At 49.9% G+C, this 23097-nt stretch overlaps 1 protein-coding gene across 2 annotated transcripts in view; it reads right to left on the minus strand.

Annotated features, from left to right (window-relative positions):
* The window catches only part of LOC119434990 (protein shifted-like), a 170725-nt gene that overhangs the window by 114200 nt on the left and 33428 nt on the right, over positions 1–23097 (minus strand). For both annotated transcript variants that reach the window (XM_037701975.2, XM_037701974.2), the window contains exon 3: positions 22616–22759. In XM_037701975.2, coding sequence (XP_037557903.1) covers positions 22616–22759 — 144 coding nt within the window. The remainder of the gene's footprint in view (positions 1–22615; positions 22760–23097) is intronic.

Consider the following 23097-nt stretch of genomic DNA (forward strand, 5'->3'; position numbering starts at 1 on the left):
GCCGGTTTGGAAGTTAACCAAAGATCAGTAGGCCGGTTGGCTTTGGGAGCACACGGTAATACGACAAATGAGGCAATGCATGGTGACATGGGTTGGTCCTCTTTTGAAGTCAGAGAAGCAAAAAGCAAAATTAGTTTTGAAGAAAGGCTCAGGAACATGGATGAAAATAAATGGGCGGCTAAAGTGCACAAGTATCTCTACATGAAAAGCGTGGACACAGAATGGAGGAAGAGGTCAAGGAAGTTGGCAACCAAGTAGAGGATAATCGAAACTGTAAATAGACAACCAGGGGTCATCAGAAAGAAAGTGAAGAAATAGAGACCGTGAATTGGATGCAAAGAATGGAAACGAAAAGGACAATGGAGATTTACAAGAATGAGAAGAAAGAAATTAGAAGGGAAAATCTGTACGATAACACAAAGGGCAGTGCTTGCTATTTGAGGCTCGAGCCGGTTGCCTAAGAACCAAAACATAGCGGAACAAATATTCGGAACTAGATGAGGCATGTGTATGCTGCAGTAAAGATCCAGAGACCACTCAGCACATCCTAATGGAATGCGACGGGATCCACCCAGCGAGAACCGTAGGTAACGTGCAACTCCCAGAAGCGCTTGGGTTTAAAGTGGAAGGAAACATAAACAGATCAGCCGTAGAGATCAGCAAGAGACGATTAGAGTACTGGTGGAAAAAAAAGCAGGGAAAAGATGGATACGACCTGATCTCTTAAAATCATAGGCAGCTGTACAAGGTAAATTTTTGAAAAATAAAAATAATGAGAGGTATACAAAAATGCTAGATAAAGAACAGTATAGTATACCTGATTACATAAAGCAGGCTAGGTGACTATTTGGCGCCGCCCGTTTCAAAGGGGATGCCAATAAATCATCATCATCATCATCATCATCATAGTTGTGGTATTGCAGTTGTGCACGAGTCTACAACGAACACGTAGCCGCGAGAATTTTTCGAAATGGTGCCGTAATAGCGGAGTTACGCGCGTTTGATGATCGAAACACGGCCCTCGCTCGTTTTGCTCTTTCCTTCGCTACGGGGTCTCTCCTCCTCGCCGATTGCTGCTCCAAATGTCACGTGACACACGTCATCGCCAACGCGCTTCTCAAAACACTGCCTACTTCCGGTTAAGGCACGTCCACGCTAGCCATGCTAGCGGCACATATGCGGTCGACGATACGGTCTCCAGTCTGCCGCGCAAGAGGTGTCCAAAGTAGACGACAGTTCGGCCGGCGCCCCGCCCGCTGCACGATCAACGGGCCAATCGACGACCGCGAAGCTGCGCACCTCTGCCACCGGCAACGAAAACATCGGCTGCAGCTGAGTGCACGGCTACCGACGGGAGGCGACCGGCTCGGCTCTGCTCTCATCGTAGCCGACGGCGCCGCTAATATCAGCGTATTTTTGTTCTTTGTGTACAATTATTGCGAAGAGCGATAACAACGATAATAAAATGTTGCGGCTTGTGAGCGTGGGTAATTCATTTCGAAGCACCGTCCGCTTTCGCTTTGAAGGGAACCGGAAAAGGCCTAGCGACGATATCGGCGCCGTCGAGCGATCAGCGGCGGTGAGGCTGCCGCACAAATGAGTCCCGGTCTCATCCTCTCTACGTACGGCAAGGAAATTTCGTCACTCGCGAGCAAAATCGCTGTCGAACGGCGGCCCGCGAATGGCAAACGGCGTGCGGCGAGTTAGCGTGCCGGTAACGTGGACGTGAACTCGGAGCTTCTCGGCTACCCGATGTTGCTGCGGTGCCGGCGCGTGTTATGCGAAGCGTGTTGCGCGCACGTCTGGAAAGGCCAACACTGTCGCACTCTGTTCGAGCAGCTAATCAGTAGTAGTAAGTGGTTCGTGGGGAAAGGGAAAGGTTGACGCTTTCCCTTGACGAGCTCCTTGTTGCCGCCGGCGAAGCCATCGAACAGGTGGCGATGTTCACCAAGTTCTGCGTCAATGGGGGCCTCATTACCCTTCGGAGAAGCACTTCTCATTTGTATAGACGCCCTTGAAACTACATTTTTCGATGTGGTTCAGTTGCAACGAGCTGCACAGTGACAGCTTGGACGAGCTTGTCTCCTGCCTGCACTAAAGCGACGTCATACTGGGCTGTGCACCGCATGGCCTTACCAACCAGGTCACAAAATTATTTTGGTCAACCGTTTGCACTTCTACACGAAAGTACTCAACAAAGAGAGAGCGTCTTCCTGTGTAAAAAAGAAGCACCTGAAGCTCAGGCGCGTCACTTAGCAGAGAATAACCTAAGGCTGACAACGTTCGGTTTGAACTGATTGTGAACAATTTAAACGACTTTTTGTGAAAAAAAAAAAAAAAAACACCAGCTCAGGTACGTCGCGTAGCAAAACATCGTCGATGACTGAGAATGGTTTGTTTTAAACGGATTGTGAGCCACTCTTCAAAAAAGACTTGTTTGCGTATACAGTGCGTCAAAAAATAAAATGTTTGCTTCCGAGTTACCACTGGGAATTTTCTTGCTTTGCGTTCGCTAAGGGTCAGCGGGAGTAAACCGGCTAAAGCAAGCTACATTCTACAATTGACGCGCGCTTAATCAGATTATTACCTTGGCGCCTTTCAATTCCAAAAGGGCTAGCTAGCATTGCTACTCTACCGCCATGCATGAGCGAGAATATATATTACGAAGTTTCTTTTTTGTTATTGCATATTGGGCTTCGCGCGCGGATTATCGCATTCTACGCAGCGCCCTTGCACTGCGGCTGCTAGCCGCCGTCGCGGCCGACGTGTAAGCGTGTGGCAGCGCCACCTGGCAGTTTCCTCGCAAAGCACCCCGGGAGAGCCGGCGCGTCCAATACACTTCCCCATTATAGCCACTGTACCATATGGCTGCAGCCAGCAAGAAGCCGAAGCTTCATTCTTTAGTAGTATATGGGACACATAGAAAATATCAGCCTTCACCGAAAGAGGTGAATTAAGTGAATTCATATGAGGTTTGCATATATAGTGTCTTGTTTATGAGGCTGGTATACGAGGGGGTCTGTTATAGGCTGACGCAGCGAATAGTTCTCAGTTCGTATAATTAAACACCATTGTGATTCGAGACATCGTCATGCAGACGGTAGTTGCGTGACGACGTTGCATGACGAAGCTGCCTGGAAGAGGCAGCTTCGGCTGCCTTTTCCAGGCAGCCGTATAGTAGTATAGACCACTTAATTCTTCTATTATCCGTTCGTTTCCCATTTTCAATTATGTATTTCTTTTCCTTTAATTTTTATTACTTATTAATTTCTAAACTAATTTATTTTAAATTTCGATCATAATACCACCCGGTTCGTGGCCTATCCCCACAGTGGGTTGTGCCATTGATTGAGGCATCTCCTCATCACCACGCTCGAAACGCTCTGATCAACCAGATTCTTCTGGTTCGACATCGAACACCTCGTGTGTAACATTTGGTGGAGCTGTGCTGGTAACTCCCACGACCTACGACGGAGCCATCAGCACAAGAATTACGCCGAAGCCGTCGCCTCGCCGGACTTTCGCCGTCGCGCTCAATCATGGCCACCGAGCAAAACACCCTCACCAGCAGTGCCCCGGCGAGCCCAGTCCCTATCCAGCACTACCGAGAGCCACGCCCGTTCTCGGCGAAGGCAGAGGAAGATGTGGATGAGTGGCTAACCCATTACTAAAGGGTAAGCCAATACAATAATTGGAACGCTGCCAGTCAGCTTAGGAACGTTGTTTCTTCTTGGCCGGCACGGCGTTGGTATGGTACGACAACCACGCGGACATGCTAACTACGTGGACGCGCTTCGTTGAGGAGATCAAGAAGTGTTTAGGTGACTCGGACGCAAAGAAGAAAACGTGCGGAATTCACATTAACCTAAAGAGCTCAAGTACCTGGCGAGACTTGAACTACCTATATTGAAGAAATTTTGAAGCTGTTCCGAACCATCAACCCTCAAATGACAGAGGAAGATAAAGTGGGGCACGTCTTGAAAGGAATAGCGGAAGACGTGTGCAACTTCCTCATTGGAAAAGAGAACTTGCGCACCGTATCAGAACTGATACGGCACTGTCGTACGTTCGAGGCGCTGAAGACTCGCCGAATTACACCAAAGTTTGGACGGCTGGCCAACGTAACGACCGTAGCCAGTGTTGAGACGAGTCCTCCGCACCCAGAGCTTTCGTCTGCCATCCGCCAGATAGTCCGCGAGGAGCTCCAGCGGCATGAAGAACAGGCACGTTATGCGGCGCCACGTTGCAGCTCATCCGTTTTCCGAGACACTCTTTGGGAACCCCTTCGGCTACCTGGAACCACTCGGTGAACGTCGCGGATCTTAACGGCTCCAAGGACGAACCGTATTACGACACGACCGAACCACCACGCAATGATTCGCCCCCTCAACGTTTTGATCCACGCCCACGCAGCTTTCGTCCACGAAGACTTGCCGCTACCTACGACTTTCAAGGCTCGTTACCCTCAACCGATGTCTTCGGCAGAATACTTCAATCGGCATCCTGAAGTTTGCCCTTTGCCAGTGCGTTACTTCTGCGGAATGCCTGGCCACATAGCTAGGTACTGTAGCCAACGCCGAGCATTGAACTACGGACCATCAGTGCCGACTATGCGGCCTAGCGGCCGTACGCGCGTACTCAGTGGCCAGGAGACTCCACTTCAGAAAGCTACTCCGAGAGGACCGACGCACCGCCCAGGAGCAAGAACCCGCAACCGCTATCGCTCCCCTGCCTCCGACCGTACTCTGACGCCACCACCAGCCTTCCGAACCTCCCGATCACCATCCCGCGGCCGCGATTCACGTCACCGTCGCCTCGGCGCCGTTTCGTGTCGCCCGGTGGAAAATGTGCGCTACCAACTCAACTGCCTCCAACTATTTTCATGAAGAATAAGGTTCATGTACTGATTGATGGGGTCTCTACAATGGCTTTAGTCGACACGGGAGCAACTGTCTCGGTCATGAATGTGGGGTTTAAAGGCCTTCGGGACGCAAGGTTATGTTTCGTTGGGACCACTGCACAAGTTTCCGTGGAGTCAGTGGTGAAACATTATACCCGGTTGGTGTGTGTATTGTTGATGTGTCTTTGGGTGGGAGAGTTTTTATTGCAGAGTTTACTGTTCTTCCTCGCTCCTCGCATGACGTAATTCTGGGGATTGACTTTTTGCAATTGTGTGGTGCCAATGTTGACTGCCGGACGGGTGAACTAAGTGTCGACACCAGTGTTTCGCCTGTGCTCTTTGAAGGTGCAGCTTGCCCGGAGAGTCTGTTTTGCGTGTCTGATGATACAGTTGTGCCCGCCTTATCCGCGATGCGTGTTACCGTCACCTGTTCATCTCCGACTCCTATCTCGTTCGATGCTGCAGTGGAACCTGTACATCGGAACTGCCTGAAGAAAAACGTGTTAGTTACGCACTGCGTGGTCTCAGTGACCAATGGATGCGCGGAGCTGTGGGCGCTAAACTGTTCCACTGAAGCGGCAGTGCTACCTCAAGGCCTAAAGATTGCCACGTTTCAGGAAGACTCGCCTACATCGGTGGCAGTACTTATAGAGCTACCCGATGGAGGAGCAACCAGTGTCTCGAGCCCGGGAGCTCGAAGATACTTTCAATGATTGATAAATCATTCAGTGATCACGAGCGTCGAGTGTTGATGGCCCTACTTACGAAACACACCTCGGTATTCGACTTCGTGCAGCACGATGGCCCGCCATCGATTCCTGCGTCCAGAACTCGTCACCGCATCAACACAGAAGCCGCCCAGACTATCCGACAAAAACCCTATTGGTGTCCCATCAGAACGCAAAATAATCAGCGATCAAGTCCAAGAAATGCTATGCAAAGGCGTCATTCGAGAATCATCTAGTCCTTGGGCAGCCCCCGTGATATTGGTGAAGAAGAAAGACGCTACGTGGCGGTTCTGCGTGGATTATCGTCGCCTAAACGCCGTTACTAAGAAAGATGTATATCCACTCCCACGAATTGACGATGCCATCGACTGCCTTTTTGCGGCATCTTATTTTTCCTCTATTGACTTACGCTCAGGTTACTGGCAAATTCCTATGCACAAGGACGACAGAGAAAAGACAGCATTTGTAACGTCCGACGGACTATTTGAGTTTAACGTGATGCCTTTCGGGTTGTGTAACGCGCCCGCAACGTTCGAGAGGTTCATGGACACAATATTAGCGGCTTGAAATGGGGAGTTTACATGTGCAACTTAGACGGCGTTGTGATCTTCGGGCAAACGTTTAGTGAGCAGAAGAAACGTTCGTACTTGGTATTGAACTGCTTGGAGAAAGCGGGTTTTGTGCTCAATTAAAAAATGCCGTTTTGGGGAACGACAAACTCTCGTGCTAGGACATCTCGTCGCTATAGAAGGCATCCGACCAGATCCACAAAAGACTGCGGCCATAGAAGCATTTAAGGTACCCAACTCTGTCAAGCCGTTAAGAAGTTTCTTGGGCTTGTGCTCCTACTTTCGCTGATGAATTCCGCGGTTTAATGCTGACATGGCTCATCCCTTTACACGCCTTCTCCAAAAAGGCGTTCCCTTTGAGTGGACTGCAGTTTGTGACTCATCGATTCGCCAGCTAAAGTTCCTGTTGACGTCCCAACCAATTCTTCGCCAACTGAAATTCACATTGATGCCAGTGGCGTAGGCATCGGTGCTGTGCTAGTTCAGCGTATTGGCGACAGTGAGCACGTGATCTCGTACGCTAGCCGGTCCTTGAGCCGCTCCGAGCGCAACTACACAGTGACCGAACAAGAGTCTGGCAGTCATCTTCGCAGTGCAACGGTTTCGTTCGTATCTCTACGGGCACCCCTTCACTGTGATAAAGGATCATCATTCGCTATGCTGGCTTGTGAATCTGTGGGATCCTTCAGGACGACTAGCGCGCTGGGCCCTCCGCCTACAGGAATACGACTTCGTTATTTGCTACAAAAGTGGCCGGCGACATGCCGACGCTGATTGTGTCTCTCGGATGTCACTTGCAACAACTGAATGCGATGCGGACAACTTTGAAGAATACATCGCTTTTGTGCCCCTAGAATTTCCGGATATGGGTACCGTAATATCCAAGCAGCACAAGGACGACAGCTTACAACCGCTCTTCGCGGCAGCACAGGAGTCACCTGCAGGCAGTCGCTTTCGCCTACGCGATGGTGCCACGATGTATAAGAAGAGATACTCGACCACGGGTGCACGCTACCTTTTAGTTGTCCCAAGAACCTTCGCAGCCAAGTATTATACGCCATGCACGATGACCCACCTTCCGGTCATCTTGGTTCCACACGTACGCTCTACCGGGCTCAAGAACGTTTTTATTGGCCTAAGATGCGGAAGGATATCGAACGGTACGTCGCCAGCTGCTCTCAATGCCAGCGCTACAAGCGCCCTCCACAAGCGCCACATGGCCTGCTTCAACCAGTTCCCCCTTCTAGCGTCCCCTTTGAGCAAGTTGGTATAGATCTTCTGGGCCCTTTCCCGCGATCCTCCAACGGCAATCGTTGGGTTATCGTTTGCGTAGATCACCTTACCCGCTATTGTGAGACCGCCGCGTTGCTATCGGCCACAGCTACAGAAGTTTCTATCTTCTTTCTGGCTCACGTTATACTCCGACATGGACCTCCTCGCATAGTAATCAGCGATCGTGGGCGACAATTTACCGCGGACGTAGTTGAAGAAACCCTTCGTCTGTGTTCATGTAGCTTCCGCCATTCTACGCCCTACCATCCACAAACTAATGGTCTGGTCGAGCGCACAAACAGAACGCTTGCCAACATACTGTCCATGTACGTCGATTCGGCAAAACATGATTGTACCGGAGGACATCGGCACCAGCTCTGGGCTAACCAGTGTGGAAAAAGACGTTGACGATCATGTGGTTCGCGCTAGGTCGGTTTCCAACGAGCCAGCTGTTTCAACCGTCAAGCTTCGTCAAGTCTACCTGCCGAATACTCTTGTCAGATTTGGTGGAAGTGGGGTCGTCCCTTTCAGCGTCCTGGAACTCCGTAGCCGTACGCTACCATCTGCATTCGCTATGACCGAGGACGCCGGCACCTCGCGAGCTGTCCCTGCTCCCACACCTGTCGTGTGCTCTGGGGTGCTTTGTCAGCGTGATCCTCCAGTCTTCAGTGGCACTGACGGTCATGACGTGGAAGACTGGCTGGCCGAGTATGAACGTGTTAGCGCTCACAACAAGGGATGACCGCGACAAGCTGACTTATGCCATCTTTACCTTGCCGACGTGGCCAACCTGTGGTTCAAGAACCACGAAGCTGATTTTACCACCTGGTCAGCGTTCAAAGAGACCCTCGTTTCGTTCGTTTTTCAGGCGGCCAGCGGTGCGCAAGCGTCGCGCTGAACACAGCCTCCGCGGACGATCTCAACAAATTGGTGAGACCTTCACAAGCTACATTGAGGATATCATCGGCCTCTGTAGGCGGGTGAATGCGTCCATGTCGGTACCTGAGAGAATCAAACACATAATGAAAGGCATAGACGATGACGCCTTTCATATGCTCGTGGCCAAAAACCCACAGAGCGTAACTCAGGTTATTGAACTTTGCCGAAGTTTGACGAGCTGCGTAAACAGCGCATCACCACGCGTCGCCCTGAAATGCAACCAGCCGACCTTTCAGCTTTGGCTCCCAGCAGTGCTTGTATTGACTACATCTCCTTGCTGCCTCAAATTCAGCAATACGTACGCGAGGAAGTTGCGCGTCAGCTCTCTCTTGTGGCATCGGTCACCGAGCCTCCCCACACTGGACCAGTCGCTTCGTCGGGTTATACAGACGGAAGTTGCCGAGGCCCTGCAGTCCCCTGCTTCGCCGCCGCAAGTTACGGCACCGCTACAAGTTACGCGTACGGCCGCTACAGGTTACGGCACCGCTCATTATGCTGAGGCCCTTACTCGGTCTCGTGCCCAACCGACGCCAGTCCCATCCCGCCCAGCCACCAACTTCTACAGCCGCGAAGTCCTGTACGGCCGATTTACGTACCGTTGTCGCATCCGAGACCACCTATCAACCCCTGGCGCACTCCGGCAACCGGCCAGTGTGCTACGCTTGCGGTATTCCGGGACATGTTGTGCGCCTTTGTCGCCGGCGCGGACTCTATTTTCGCGATGTTGCTCCCAACTTGGGCCTTGTCCCTCAACTAGCTACACACCGTCTTGCATCTGAAGCAACGGACTCGTATTCCCCGTCGCCCCGCCTTTAATTCACGCCGATCCCTTCTCCCGCCGCCGCTCCCTTTCCCCCATGATTCGCCGTTCCAACCATGCCCAGGAGAAAACTAACAGCCGCAGTTCCTGAGGCAGAACTGCGCCGTCGTCGAAATTTGCAAGGCCTCTTCTTTCGCCGCCTAACGAGATTGTAGTGTTTCTAGACGGTGTCGCGACGAACGTTCTTGTTGACACAGGAGCACCTGTTTGTGTGATTAGTGAGTTTCTATGCCGCAAACTGAACAAAGTGATGACTCCGCTTTTTGATATTTCGCTACGCACAGCGAGCTCGCAGCACGTCAAGCCTTCGGCCACCTGCACCGCCCGTGTTTTAATTCAAGATGCGCTCTACGTTCTCGAATTTGTCGTCCTTTCTCATGTGTCGCATGATGTTATCCTGGGCTGGGACTTCCTTTCCGCGCATCATGCAGTTGTCGACTGTGCTCGTGCACAACTCGCCTTGTCTCCGTTCTGTACCACAACCGTCGATGAACCTCGCCCGTCTGCTAAAGTGGTTGTCGCTGCTGACGTCATAATCCCTGCTTTCCCTGTCACGCTGTCCCCAATTCCACTGCACTTTTTGCACCGTCTGAGGAATGTGCGCGTCGCCGGAACCTTGTCCTATACCGTTTGCAGTCGTCACACTTGATGATGATTCCGGTGCCGTTTGCGCGCGCAATCCGTTTCCCTGCCCTTCAACTCTATTACATGGCGAATCTGTTGGGCGTCTCGACACTTTTGATGCCATCTTTCCGTTTGATGCGCCTTGCGATACGACCCCACTGCCTATCGGTGCCGTCACTTCTGCCGCCGCTCCCGCCTCCCCCGCCTCATCCGACCACGACATCTTGTTGCACAGCGTCGATAACGCGCTCCCGCAAACTCAGCGCAATCAGCTAGTTCAGCTGCTTGACTGTTTTCGGGCCTCTTTCGACCTCGGCCAACATTGTTTGGGGCGCACGTCAGCGGTTGTTCACCGTATTGACACCGGTCGCCATGCTCCACTGCGTCAGCGTCCCTACCGAGTGTCCCAAGCCGAACGCCACGTCATTAGTGAACAAGTCGATGACATGCTGCAACGTGGCGTGATCCAGCCCTCGCACAGTCCTTGGGCTTCTCCGGTCGTACTGGTGCGCAAAAGGACGGCTCAATCAGATTTTGCGTGGATTACCGCCGACTGAACAAGATCACACGTAAGGATGTTTATCCTCTACCAAATAGACGATGCCCTCGATTGTCTACAAGGTGCCGAATTTTTCTCTTCCCTGGATCTTCGATCTGGATACTGGCAAGTGCCGATGGTTGAAGCGGACCGTCCGAAAACGGCTTTTGTGACCCCTGACGGGTTATACGAATTGAATGTGATGCCCTTCGGCCTGTGCAACGCGCCTGCGACTTTCGAGCGGATGATGTACACGATCCTCCGGGGACTTAAGTGGCGTACCTGTCTGTGCTACTTAGACGACATAGTTGTCTTTTCTCCCAATTTTGAATCTCATCTTGATCGCCTCGACCAAGTTCTTCAGTGTCTCACGGCCGCCGGTTTGCAATTAAACATGAAGAAATGCCATTTTGGTGCCAGACAGATTACGATTCTAGGCCACGTCTTTTCACAAGAGGGAATCCTGCCAGACCCTGCCAAACTGCGTGCCGTTGCCGATTTTCCCAAGCCAACCTCTTAAAGAGCTCCGTAGCTTCATCGGCTTGTGCTCTTATTTTCGGCGTTTCATCCGCAATTTCGCCTCTATTATCGCCCCCTTGATTCAGCTACTTGCCAGCAGCTGACCCCTCGGCGTGGACTCCCGATTGTGACGAGTCATTTACGACGCTCCGCCGGCTCCTTACGTCCCCACCAGTACTGCGCCACTTCGATCCCAATGCGCCTACTGAAATTCACACGGACACTAGCGGTGTCGGTCTTGGTGCCATTCTCGCCCAACGCAAAGACGGCTATGACGAGTATGTCGTTGCGTATGCCAGCCGTACCCTAACAAAGGCAGAGTCAAACTATTCTGTAACGGAAAAAGAATGTTGGCAATTATTTGGGCGATCGGCAAATTCCGTACTTACCTTTACGGACACCAGTTTGAAGTTGTGACTGACCACCATGCATTATGCTGGTTGTCATCTATGAAAGACACACTGGCCGCCTCGCTCGTTGGGCTATACGCCTTCAAGAGTATGACATACGTGTCATTTATCGCTCGGGACGCAAACATTCAGACGCCGATGCCCTATCCCGTTCTCCGCTGCCGTCTGACCTACTTTGCTTACAAACTTCCACCTGCGATTCGTCGTCCCTCGGCATCACCGACATGCCGGCCGAGCAACGCAAGGATCCCTGGATCGCTTCTCTGCTTGACGTTCTCTCCCACCGTTCGCTTGAATTTGTTTCACGCACCATTCGTCGCCAAGCGCATCACTTTGTCGTCCGTGAAGGCTTGTTGTACCGCCGCAATTACCTAACCGATGGCCGCATGTGGTTGCTTGTTATCCCACGACATCTGCGCTCGGACATACGAACCGCCTTCCACGACGATCCTCAATGCAGCCACGCTGGCGTATTCAAGACCTACTCCCGCTTACGCCTGAGGTATTACTGGCACGGCATGTATCGATACATTCGCCAGTTCATGCCTTTCGTGTCAACGGCGTAAGACACCCCCTCATAGCACCGCGGGACCTCTTGAACCTTTACCGTGCCCTGTACGACCATTGACCTTTACGGTCCCCTCCCGAACACTCCTGCAGGAAACCGGTGGATCATTGTCGCCGTCGACCATCTCACACGGTACGCTGAAACATCTGCGCTGCCAGCTGCCACCGCGATAGACGTCGCTCGCTTCCTTCTTCGCCACCTCATTTTGCGACACGGTGCGCCCCGTGAATTATTAAGCGATCGTGGCCGCGTCTTTCTCTCAAGCGCTATCGAGGCACTGCTCCAAGAATGCCGCATTGTTCACCGCACCACCTCTGCATACCATCCTCAAACCAATTGCATGACGGAGCGTTTCAACCGTACCCTTGGAGATATGCTTGCGATGTATGTGTCCGATGATCACTCCAATTGGGACCAGGTGCTCCCTACATCACGTACGCTTATAACTCTGCGCCACAAACTACCACCGGCTTCTCTCCTTTTTTCTTTTATATGGACGTGAACCATCATGTTCCATGGACACCATTCTCCACTACCGACCCGATGTTTCTGAAGCCACGCCTGTTTCCGAAGCGGCTGCTTATGCTGAAGAGTGTCGTGAACTGGCTCGCTCGTTTACCGCGCAAGACCAATGTCGCCAAAAATCTCGCCATAACGAATCCGCATCTAATGCTCACTATTCCCCAGGAATGCTAGTTTGGCTCTGGGTCCCGTCCACTACTCCCGGCCTTTCGACCAAGCTTCTCTCGAATATCATGGTCCCTACCGAGTAGAAGACCAAACGACTCCCGTGAACTACATCATCGAGCCGTTCGAGCCAATCTTCCGACCACCGCCGCGGAGGGTGTGAATCAGTTCACGTCGCACGGCTGAAACCGTGCTACGACCCTCCTGTGTGTCATTCCCCTAAGTCGCCAGGTTGGCTCCTTTCTGTGTGGGGGAGTGATTGTACCGAAGCACATCGGCACCAGCTCTATGCTAGCCACTGTGGAAGAAGACGTTGACGATCGTGTGGTTCGCGCTAGGTCGGTTTTCAACGAGCCAGCTTGTTTTAACCGTCAAGCATTCGGCAAGTGTACCTGCCGAATACTATATATATATATATATACTATATATATATATATATATATATATAGATATATATATATATCTATATATATATATATAAGCGGGTTTCTCGTGACCTGCGCCTTGAAATAGACCTAAGAAAGGCATCAGAGCAATCACGAATAGTTTGTCCTTCTTCGTAAAAACTATGATGAAAACATCACTGTGTCGAAAGGGAAAATGAAGAGGAACTGTCACAAAGTTTCGAAACAAACATGACGTCCTGCGTGCGCAACTGGAAGGGCCAAATGTAAGACTCGTGCAAAGTGAACAACACTCGAGTTGTTTGACCGTGCAGGTAAAATGTGTTGCCTAGACTCCGAAGAGAAAGGTTCATGAGGTGGTATGAAAATTGCTAGCGCAATTGGAGTGTGACATTACTGCAGTGAAAGTGAGGCATCTAATCGCGTTCCAAGCGCGAACGATATAGTACACCGTAATACAGTTTTGTGCAGCACTGAGCGCAATTTCTTCTCTCCGAGTAGTTTCGTTTGAAAAGCCCCGCCAGAAAGCGATAACCTCGGGGGCTAAGATGAAAGACGCAGATGTACACAAATGGGCACCTGAAGCGCCTGTTCGGTGGGCTGATGAGGCACGCCGTAGTGGGCACGCCGTAGAGCAGAAAGGAAAAGGGTTGGAAAGCGTGCATGTACAAGAAATAATACAAAAAAAACGCTTAACCTTGTGACTTCGCTCAGCCGTCACTAACTTCAGCAAAGGCCGTATTTCTCCTCAAGCTAAATTAAATTATGGGGTTTTACGTGCCAACACCACGATACGCCGTAGTGGGGGACTCCGGAAATTGGGACCACCTGGGTTCTTTAACGTGCACCTAAATCTAAGTTACACGCGGGTGTTTTCGCATTTCGCCCCCATCGAAATGCGGCCGCCGTGGCCGGGATCAATCCCGCGACCTTGTACTCCCAGCAGCCCAACACCATAGCCACTGAGCAACCACAGCGGGTTCTCCTCAAGCTCTTCGTATCCTCCGCCAGGCACCACACTCTAAAGACAGCATGATCTCCCTGACATGGATCCGCGGCCATGAGGGCCCCGTCACCCACACCAGGGGCGTAGCCAGAAATTTTTTTCGGGGGGGGGGGGGGGGCGCAAGCTTATGTTGCTTTCCTCTAGGTCACGTGATCGATAACAAATGTCGGTAGTTTAAGCAGACTTTATACATGTATATCAAGACATGGGACCCCCATCCCCCCCCCCCCTCGACGTGTGCGTGTGAAGAAATTAAGTAAACAGTAAGTAAGCTCAGTAAATACAGTAAGGTACGACAGTTACAGTGGGCGTTGGAGCAACGGGTCTCTCATCGCGCCACTGAATGGATCAGTCTTCGACAAACGCATCATGAGACGACCCCCTCGTGCGGATCGGAGAAGACATCATTTTGTTCTTCCGTTAAGCGTAGATAGCGAATGCCTCGTCGGGTGCGACTGTGCGTTCACAGATCAAGCGACCGACTATACGCGTAGAAAATGCACGTGTGACAGGCCTTTATACCTACTCCAATAGCCAATAGATTGCTTCGCTGCGTCTTTGCGCTATGAAAACTTAAATACGCGCAAAAAACGCGTAAGGCTTTTTTTTCCGAAGCTTTCGTCGCCCCCTGCTCCCTCATAGAGATAGGGTTGCATTTCCTGCGGAACAAGTGCCATGGGCCCGCTGTGTCTCCGCTGCTGTGCTGGGAGCTGCAGCCGTCATTTGCCTTTACTGAGTCAAAAGATTCATGAATTGACTACAAGAATATTCAGCAAAGCATAGAATGGCTTGTGTACGCATTTTAAGTAGTGCGTGCAACTCACCTCTGCTTCACTTACGCCGGTTGCAAACAGGAAGCGGCTTTGTACTCAAGAAATCGACTGATTGTTTTTACTAGTGATGCAGCGATTTGAACTCCGGTATTTTTCTAGTACATAGTGCCACCTAATCAATTTCTCAGGACGCGTGAACTCCGACGAGAACTGTCAGCGCCTGCACAAGAAGGTTTACTTACGCTGTACTGCGCACAGCAGTAATTCATGGTTGTCGGCTGTCTGGTTCGTGCATTCTGTTGCGAGTCGCGTGGAATTTCACTGCTGTCATCAACCCCCTACAGTGTGTACATTGCTGGTTTGGGATCCACAACAAAACAGCAGCAACTACCAGCCTTCCGTAATTGCTGGTTGGATTCAGCAACACAACAGTAATTACCAGCCTTCCGTAGGGGCGCGCAATCGCAAACAAGAGACGTTTCCTCGCGCAGACTAAGGGCCCATACACACTTGCGACTAGGCGAGGTCGCGCAGCGACCAAGTTGGTCGCAAAGACCGACAGTCGCAAGTATAGTCGCAAATGGTCGCTTTTCTCGAAATGCGACCGGTTTCGGGCCACTCGCTCACTGCTCGATTTTTCAGTCGCGCGAACCGCAGTCGCAGAACAGCTAAACCAATAGATGCGAAGGAACGGACGTCCGTATACGTGACGCTTATTTTACGCGGCGATGACATTTCAAGCAGACGTGAACGGCATATCGTGATACATTTCGGTTTAGCGACTCGTCGGTCGCATTTGCAAGTGTGAACATCGTTCGTCTTGAGTAGTTTGGTCGCCAGTCGCAATCTGTCGAGAGACCTCGCCTAGTCGCAAGTGTGTGAATGGGCCTGAAGCCTACGTTCACACTTGGGAAGCGGCAAGCGGCGCGGAAAGGCCAAAGCGGCCTGAAAATTTTTTCCGCGCCTGTCCAAGTTCACATTTGTTTTGCTACCGCCGCTGCCGCCGCTGCCGTTTCGTCCAGATCCATCTCGTCTGCGTACGTTTGGCGGCGTGGTGGCGCTCATATCGCATTATTTCGAGCGGTATGTTCATTCTTTGAGCCACGTACCGTCATCAAAAGTGATCATTTTACGCAACTTCGCGTTTCATCTGCGACCTTCGGTAAATTCCTCGTTGGCGTTCCGTAATTCTCCGCACACGGGCGCGGTGGCGCTGAGTCACAGGTTGGTGCCTAGGCGTGAGAACATTTCTTTAATAGCTTTTATTTACAAGTTGTAATAACATTTCATCATTTCGTTTTATTGTCGGCGCCTCCAGGACACCAAAGGGGCAACGGGAACACACAGCTAAAACCCGGGCTGGCCCTTGTGTTGGGGCTCGCCAAAGCCTGCGCGTCCTACGTGAGACCTACGCTCCCAATCTATCGTCGCGACGAGAAAAGCACCCGCGACTTCTGCAACATACCGTACACGTGCGAGGAGAATTATGGAGCGCCAACGAGGAATCTGCCTAACTATTGTCTGCCGTGGAAGAAGAATGGCTTTTATACTTCTACCTACTTGTTTTCTAGAAATGGACATGAATAAACGGAAGACGCGGACACCTCGGAAACGGCGGTGTGGGTTCGCTGGCTTTGCAAAAGCGCGAGAAGTTGGGTCACGCCAAGGCTTCGTTGCGGCACCTCCGGTCGCGCGACGTTGAATACACTATCGCGAGTATTGCTGACAGTACGTTTTAGTGCCACTCTTGTCGTAGAGCAAGGGCTGGTTCTTGATCGCGTCGATCAGCATTACAGCCTACACTTCTGGTGCCATGTTCAATTTACGGCCGGTTGTTACATGCTATAGAGTGTAGCTTCCAGTGAAGCAGAACAACTTTCCGCCGCGTTTCCGCTTCGCCATGGCGAAAAATCGGCCCGAGACTGGTTTGGCTAACAGCCTGTTTTTCTGCCTGTTTTGCCGCCTAGGCAGGCGGATTTTTGCAAGATTTTGCCGCTTCCTACAGCCTCGAGACCAAGTGTGAACGTAGCCTAAGATCCTGCACGAGCGCGGCCTAACCGGCACCTGAAGGGAAGCGGCGAAAATGTATACCGGAGATTTCGACCACCTGGGGTCTTTAACGTGCACCTAAAACTAAGTAAACGGGCCTCAAGCGTTTTCGCCATCATCTAAAATGCGGCTGCCGCATTTGTTGCTTCAGAATGCGGCCGCCACATTCTCGCCCAAAACTTCACAGAGTGTCAAAGCCTTGACAAACACCGTGACAGTTTTTTCCATATGCAGACATGATTCGCTGTAAATTACCAACCAAACGGAAGCGCCCAGGAATGAAATTGTGATAGTAGCACCGGTTTCATGAATTATGTCAGCGCGAAGCGACGAAAACAAAGGGCGGGTAAGTGGTGGGGGGGGGGGTTGCGGAAAAAATTTCGGGGGGGGGGGTTTGAACCCCCCCCCCCTGGCTACGCCCCTGACCCACACCTCCACAACTTCAACGAGGTCACCCACTCCATCGCGCGAGGCCTAGTCAACCGCGCCGGAGACACTGGAGACGAGTTGGACACCAGGGACAATCTGACCACTTATAACGATCTCGTTAAGGCATTTTACCTAGTCGCCGAACCTTCCCCCCACCTCACCCAAGTTCAGCCGGGTGCAGGCTACCATCCAGCGTCTGCTACAAACAAATACGTAGCCTTCACCCACACGCCTCCACCTTATATTCCGTGAAGTTTACAGTACCCCCAACTGCCGGTGCTGTGGCACTCACCCGGCTACGCTTCCGCATATGCTGTGGGAGTGCCCAGCACAGTACACTCACATTTTTTTTATTTCAGTTTTCGCAGCAGACAGCACATAAAGCCTGATGCAGGGACAGAAGCTAAAGGCAGTTTATGCCTGACGAGGCCTCAGCCAAACAGTTCAGAGTGATGCACTTGCAAACACGGGAAAAAAATGTGCTGAACCAAACATTGACAATAAAGTTGCGTTGACCAAGAAAAGTTATATAACACGACATTTTGCACCGTCCTATAACAACGAGAACGTCTCGCTTGTTCAGTAGTAAACACAACAAATCATACATTGCATGACACTATCCATATTTACATACAATTAAATAAAATAAAAACAAGATGCATTTCACTTGTGCATGGTGAAAACCTCTCACATAATAGATAACATTGATTCATATACACAATAAAAGGGACACAAGACAAGATTTACAGATCACTTTCTGTGTTACAAACAAAATACTTAGTTCTGATTGTACTTAATACCAGAGGACAGCAATGTTTCTATAACATGGCGTTCAAATACACGTGATGTATATTCGAAGTTTAGCATTCCTTCAAGTTTGTTTAAGATGGCAGGTATTTGATAGGTCATTGTTTGCTTTCCATAGTTTGTTCTAATTTATGGTGTTCGATGTTTTTGGTGCCTTAAAAGATATTGTGCGTTTCAGAGCCACAAGTTTCGTAAAGCTTCTTCTGGTGTATTTCTTTCAAAACTTTTAAATAATATAACTGGTCCGCCCTTAGCATGATAGTTTCTTGAACAGAGGAGCTTCTTAAATCCTGCACATTTCCATGAAAAGACTCAAAGCAGCGCAACACTTTTTTTTTGTACAGTAATGAGTTTATTGTAATTGTGTGCGTAGTGGTCCCCACAACAATAAACCATAAGTTAACTTGGAGTAAAGGAGGGAAAAATAAATATTCTTTTTAGCCAGAGAGGTATGAGCTGAGATATCTTGTATAGACATCCAACTGTACGGGCTAGTTCCATACTTAAGCTCGTTATGTGAACAGACCAGCTGAGGTCTTTCTTAAACTGAACCCCGAGAAATTTTGCTCTTGAACTTGGTTTATTAAAGTGTCCTCAAATTTTACACTAAGTTGTTATGTAAAGTTTATTTACCGGACCAAATATGACATATGTGTTTTTGAGGCATTTAACCGTAATCTATTTCTCTTAACCAGTTTGATAGGTGCGTAAGGTAGTTATTTACAGAACGTTCTAGTGTCAGTAGATTATGTGAAGAGAAGAAGATATTAGTATCATCCGCATACATTAACACCACGACCCTTTCGTCGAGGTTGCGTGACGCTCTGCCGAGCTCTGCCCTCGACGACCAAACCTGCGCGACCCAGCACGCCCGTGAGGCGGCGGCGAGGCAAGCCCTCGACGTCCTCTCAGGAGGCTTAGGCCCGGCCATCATAAAGTGCTGGTTCTACAATATAAGTTCACGGCGGCCGTATTTCGCTGGGGGCGAAATGCGAAAATACCGTGTACTTAGATTTAGGTGCACGTTAAAGAATCCCAGGTGGTCCAAATTTCCGGACTCCCCACTACGGCGTGCCTCATAATGAGATCGTGGTTTTGGCACGTAAAACCCCATAATTAAATTTTTTTACAATAAATGTTTATTCCTCCTTGAACTCGGCCGCGTAACGCTTGAAACAGCGAAGCTGGGCGATCGTATCCCAGCATTTTCCAGAAGTGCGCGCGAACTTTTTCTTATTACTCATGATGATGATAATTTCTTTTCGCGCGTCTCGGACTTAAGTCCGTCATTGCGCGTTGCATAGCGAAGCTTGCAACACCGACACGCGCGCGTTCCAATGCCGACACTGCGTTCCAGGAGACCCGCTCCGTGAATGCGTGTCTCTCTCTCTCTCGCTCTCATAGCACACAAAACCTCTTCACCTCACAGAGCACGAACGTACGAACGCGCCAGCTGTGGACAAAGACGAGGACGCTCGAACGCAATCATATAGTTCGCATAAATGCATGTTCTGCAAGCGTGGGTATAGCCCTGTATAGCCAAGGCCGAAATGCCTTGGATTTTGGCATGGCAACTGGCAGAGCACACCCGAAGTGTACCGCATATGAATTGCAGCTTCCCCGGAAAGTACCTCGGAGTTCCGCTAAGTTATTACCGAAATGCGGAAGAATAATGGTCTGAGGAAAACAAACGCGTTAAAGTACTACCGATAAATGGGGTGGCCATAACTTTTCAGCGTTTGCAAGAGCTTCCGTTTGCAATATGTTTTTAATTGCCAAAGTATTCTACGTGTTGCAAGTGATGACCATGGCCAGAAGTTCGGTTCAAAAAATCCGCCGAGTATTTGCGACCTTTATACGGGGATCGCAGTGGGAGCGCACCAGCCGGTGCAATTTGTTCATAAGGTGAAAAATGGGGGTCTAGGGCTCTCGCACCTGTTCTTCAGCAGCTGGTGAAGATTATTCTTTTTGCGGGATCAAACTGATGTTTTTCAGAAGTGTGATCCAAGCAGGATTACCGCATTATCTATCTGACTTTGTTGTATCAACATTTTCTTTGAAAGCACGACCGCTTAGTTGTTATTTGTGTGAAATGGTTATGTCTATACGCTTGCTCAAGGCAAGATTTCCATATGAATACTAGTCTGATGTTATGAAAAAAACGTTTGTATTGTGACGTTCTTGATATGTTCCTACCAATACGTCTCTATCGAGCTGTCTACAAGCTAGGTCCTGAGTGCGATGTGCTAAAGCATGTAAAAAAAATGTCACAGTTTCGCCCTAAGGGCGAAGCAATGAATGCGATAGCAACAGAGCAATGTTACGATGTGGGTGAGCGGCTTTGGTAGCAATATAAATTGTAGTAAACATGAGCTGATTAAGTAAGCAGGTGTGCTGCGGCGTAAGTAGACCGACATGAAGAGAGACTCGATGACCACGAGAAGGCGCGTGTGAAACGGTGGTTGTGATGAGAAGCGCTTCCCGTGGGCAGGGCGTGCGAAGGGACACACCTGTAGCGCTGCACTGCGAATCCGGGCAGCATTACATGTGTAGCGTGCGTTGGAAATGTGGCCCGACTATTACTAACTAATGAACAAGCGTGGTGTGAGCGCGCACAAACAAACATGAATAGATCACACTGAATGACTGCAGACAACGACTGTCAAAACGCTGGCAGCAAGCCCATACGCTGCAGCGGGCGAAGGTACGTGCGGTCTATCGCTTGAACAGAAACTGAGCGGCGATGCACAGTGCATAAAGATCAGAGCCGTGTGGAGATAAGAGACGGTGCGGTCGAGCGACGAGCGTGGTTGTTGGCAGAGAGTGCCCCCCCCCCCCCCCCCCCCCCCCCCCCCTGCTCCCTCCGGCGCTGGCTTTCCGCTTCCTTGCTTGCGCGTGGGAGATAGAGTGCGTTCGCTCTCCGTGATAGCGCGCGTCCCCGCACGCTTCCGCTGGGGCATAGGGCGCGCGGCGAAGATTTTATCTATACGGAACCTCACGGCGACGGCGACGCCGACGGCAGAAATCCGGTTGAAGTGTCCATATAATTGCTATCGCAATAAAATGCCAGTAAGACCATCGTTGAAGCGTTCTTTCTTCAAATACATACCGACATTCTCCCTGTAAAGCCATGGTTACAAAGTAAAGGTCTTTTTGTACCTTGGTCAGTAAACTGTTTAATCTGTAACAAACCGGAAACAATAGAACATATTTTTTGTAGAATGCCACGATGCCGTATTCCTGCGGGATGTCCTGCAAAGAACCCTTAAAAAAGAATTGCCATTAAGCATTTTTGGAATCCGGTTTCTTCCATGTGTGGATATAGGGGAAGTGTTGAGTTATATGCTAATGTGCTTTGCATGCATAGCGTATGGAAGACGAGAATGGATATTAGGCATGCTCATATACAAAGTCACTCAGCAAGACACTATTTTGCTGCGAGTATGATCTACACCCGAGACTTGTTCAGAGCCCAATGTGAACCCCCAGAGTGGCTATATGTATTAGACCGATTGGTTTCTGTGAAGCATTTTTAAGCCACATACACTGGCCGAGTTGTGGCTCCTCTATTTAGAATATGTACATGTGTATCTGATAATGTTGTTTGTGTTTGTGAAATGGCAATAAAGAAAAAAAAAGGCTGTATAGCCTAGTGGTTACGACGCTCGCTTTGGGACCGGGGGTACAAGGGTTCGAATACCGCCTCGGCGAGAAAGTTTATTTTCTTTTATTGGCAGTTTCTTGATACGCACCACAAATTATGGCTGGCTTAAACGGCTTCGCTGTTAAAGGAACATATCTGCGGATGTTACATGGCAGCGATTTTTTTCATTGTCGGACTTGTGATGCGTTATCTGAACATTGTGTAAGCCTCCTGAGCAGTTTTATCTGAGCCTGCGACCATAGGTATGAATTCATATTGCTGATTGTATATCCTGCAATGTCGTTCTTTCATATTGGTGTTCGTTCTCTGCAAAAAACAAGATGACATAGAAATTTTTACAAAGCTTTAGCGCACGTGTCAATGTTATGACGCTGACTGAAACGTGGTATAATGATGCATCGCATGTATTTCTTCCTGCCGGTCACCAATGCTTCTTCCGTAATTGTCTATAGATAATTGGAGAGGTGGTGCAGCACTTTTTGTTTGAAACATATTGTGGGTGATCTTAGTTGAGAGGAACCACTGGCGATTATAAAATACTGACCCTGCGCAGTTGCAAAAGTGCATTGACGATTTTATATCAATCTTCCTCGGGGATCTTAGGGCATTTTATTGCTCTCCTAGAAAAGCTTTCTTTTAGAAAATCTTGATGCATTCCTGAGTGGTGTCTTGACTGTCATATGCTCACAGCAACATCAGTACAAGAGCAGCGGCAATCTGTCATTATAGGACCATAATGTCATAAACAAACGAACGCAAATAAGAGGTCTTCTTTATTGGATGCGTTTCCGTATTTGAAGTATATTTCTCATCGCTGCCGCGCGATGTGCCTTTCGGGACGCAGACTCTGCCTCGCACGAAAATAAACTTGAACCTTCGCCTACTATCGGTAGTGGTCGTCTTACTTACGGTTGTCGGCGCACTGCTTCTGCAGACGCAGCCGAAGTGGCGTGCCGCTCAGGTAGCGCCCCTTCTCGTTCGCAATGCGAAGTCCGATCCCGAAGGAAGCCGTTCCGGTGACGTTTCCCCAGCACGGCAGGAAGACTTGGAACACTGCAAGGCACAGTGAACATTGTCTGTTGCCGCAGCACATTCGCACATACGTGAAATAAGTGGCGCGCACTGATTCACGGAATAGTGAAGATAGCTGCGTAGATCAGTACTTTTCGTAACCCTTTTAGACACGAATTATGATCGACTGTCAAAACATGCGTGAAACATACATACATAACTTTATGCCAAGGTGCTTGAGACTCTAGTGAAAGCAAATCAAGGTGGTAGAATGACTTTTTGTGCATTTTATGACGAGCCATCATAATTACAGACTAACTGAATATTTGAATATTGTAAAGTCATTCATGCTACATTTCTTCATAAAAAGGATTGAATAC

Source organism: Dermacentor silvarum, unplaced genomic scaffold (assembly GCF_013339745.2).
Source record: "Dermacentor silvarum isolate Dsil-2018 unplaced genomic scaffold, BIME_Dsil_1.4 Seq365, whole genome shotgun sequence".
Classification (NCBI taxonomy): domain Eukaryota; kingdom Metazoa; phylum Arthropoda; class Arachnida; order Ixodida; family Ixodidae; genus Dermacentor; species Dermacentor silvarum.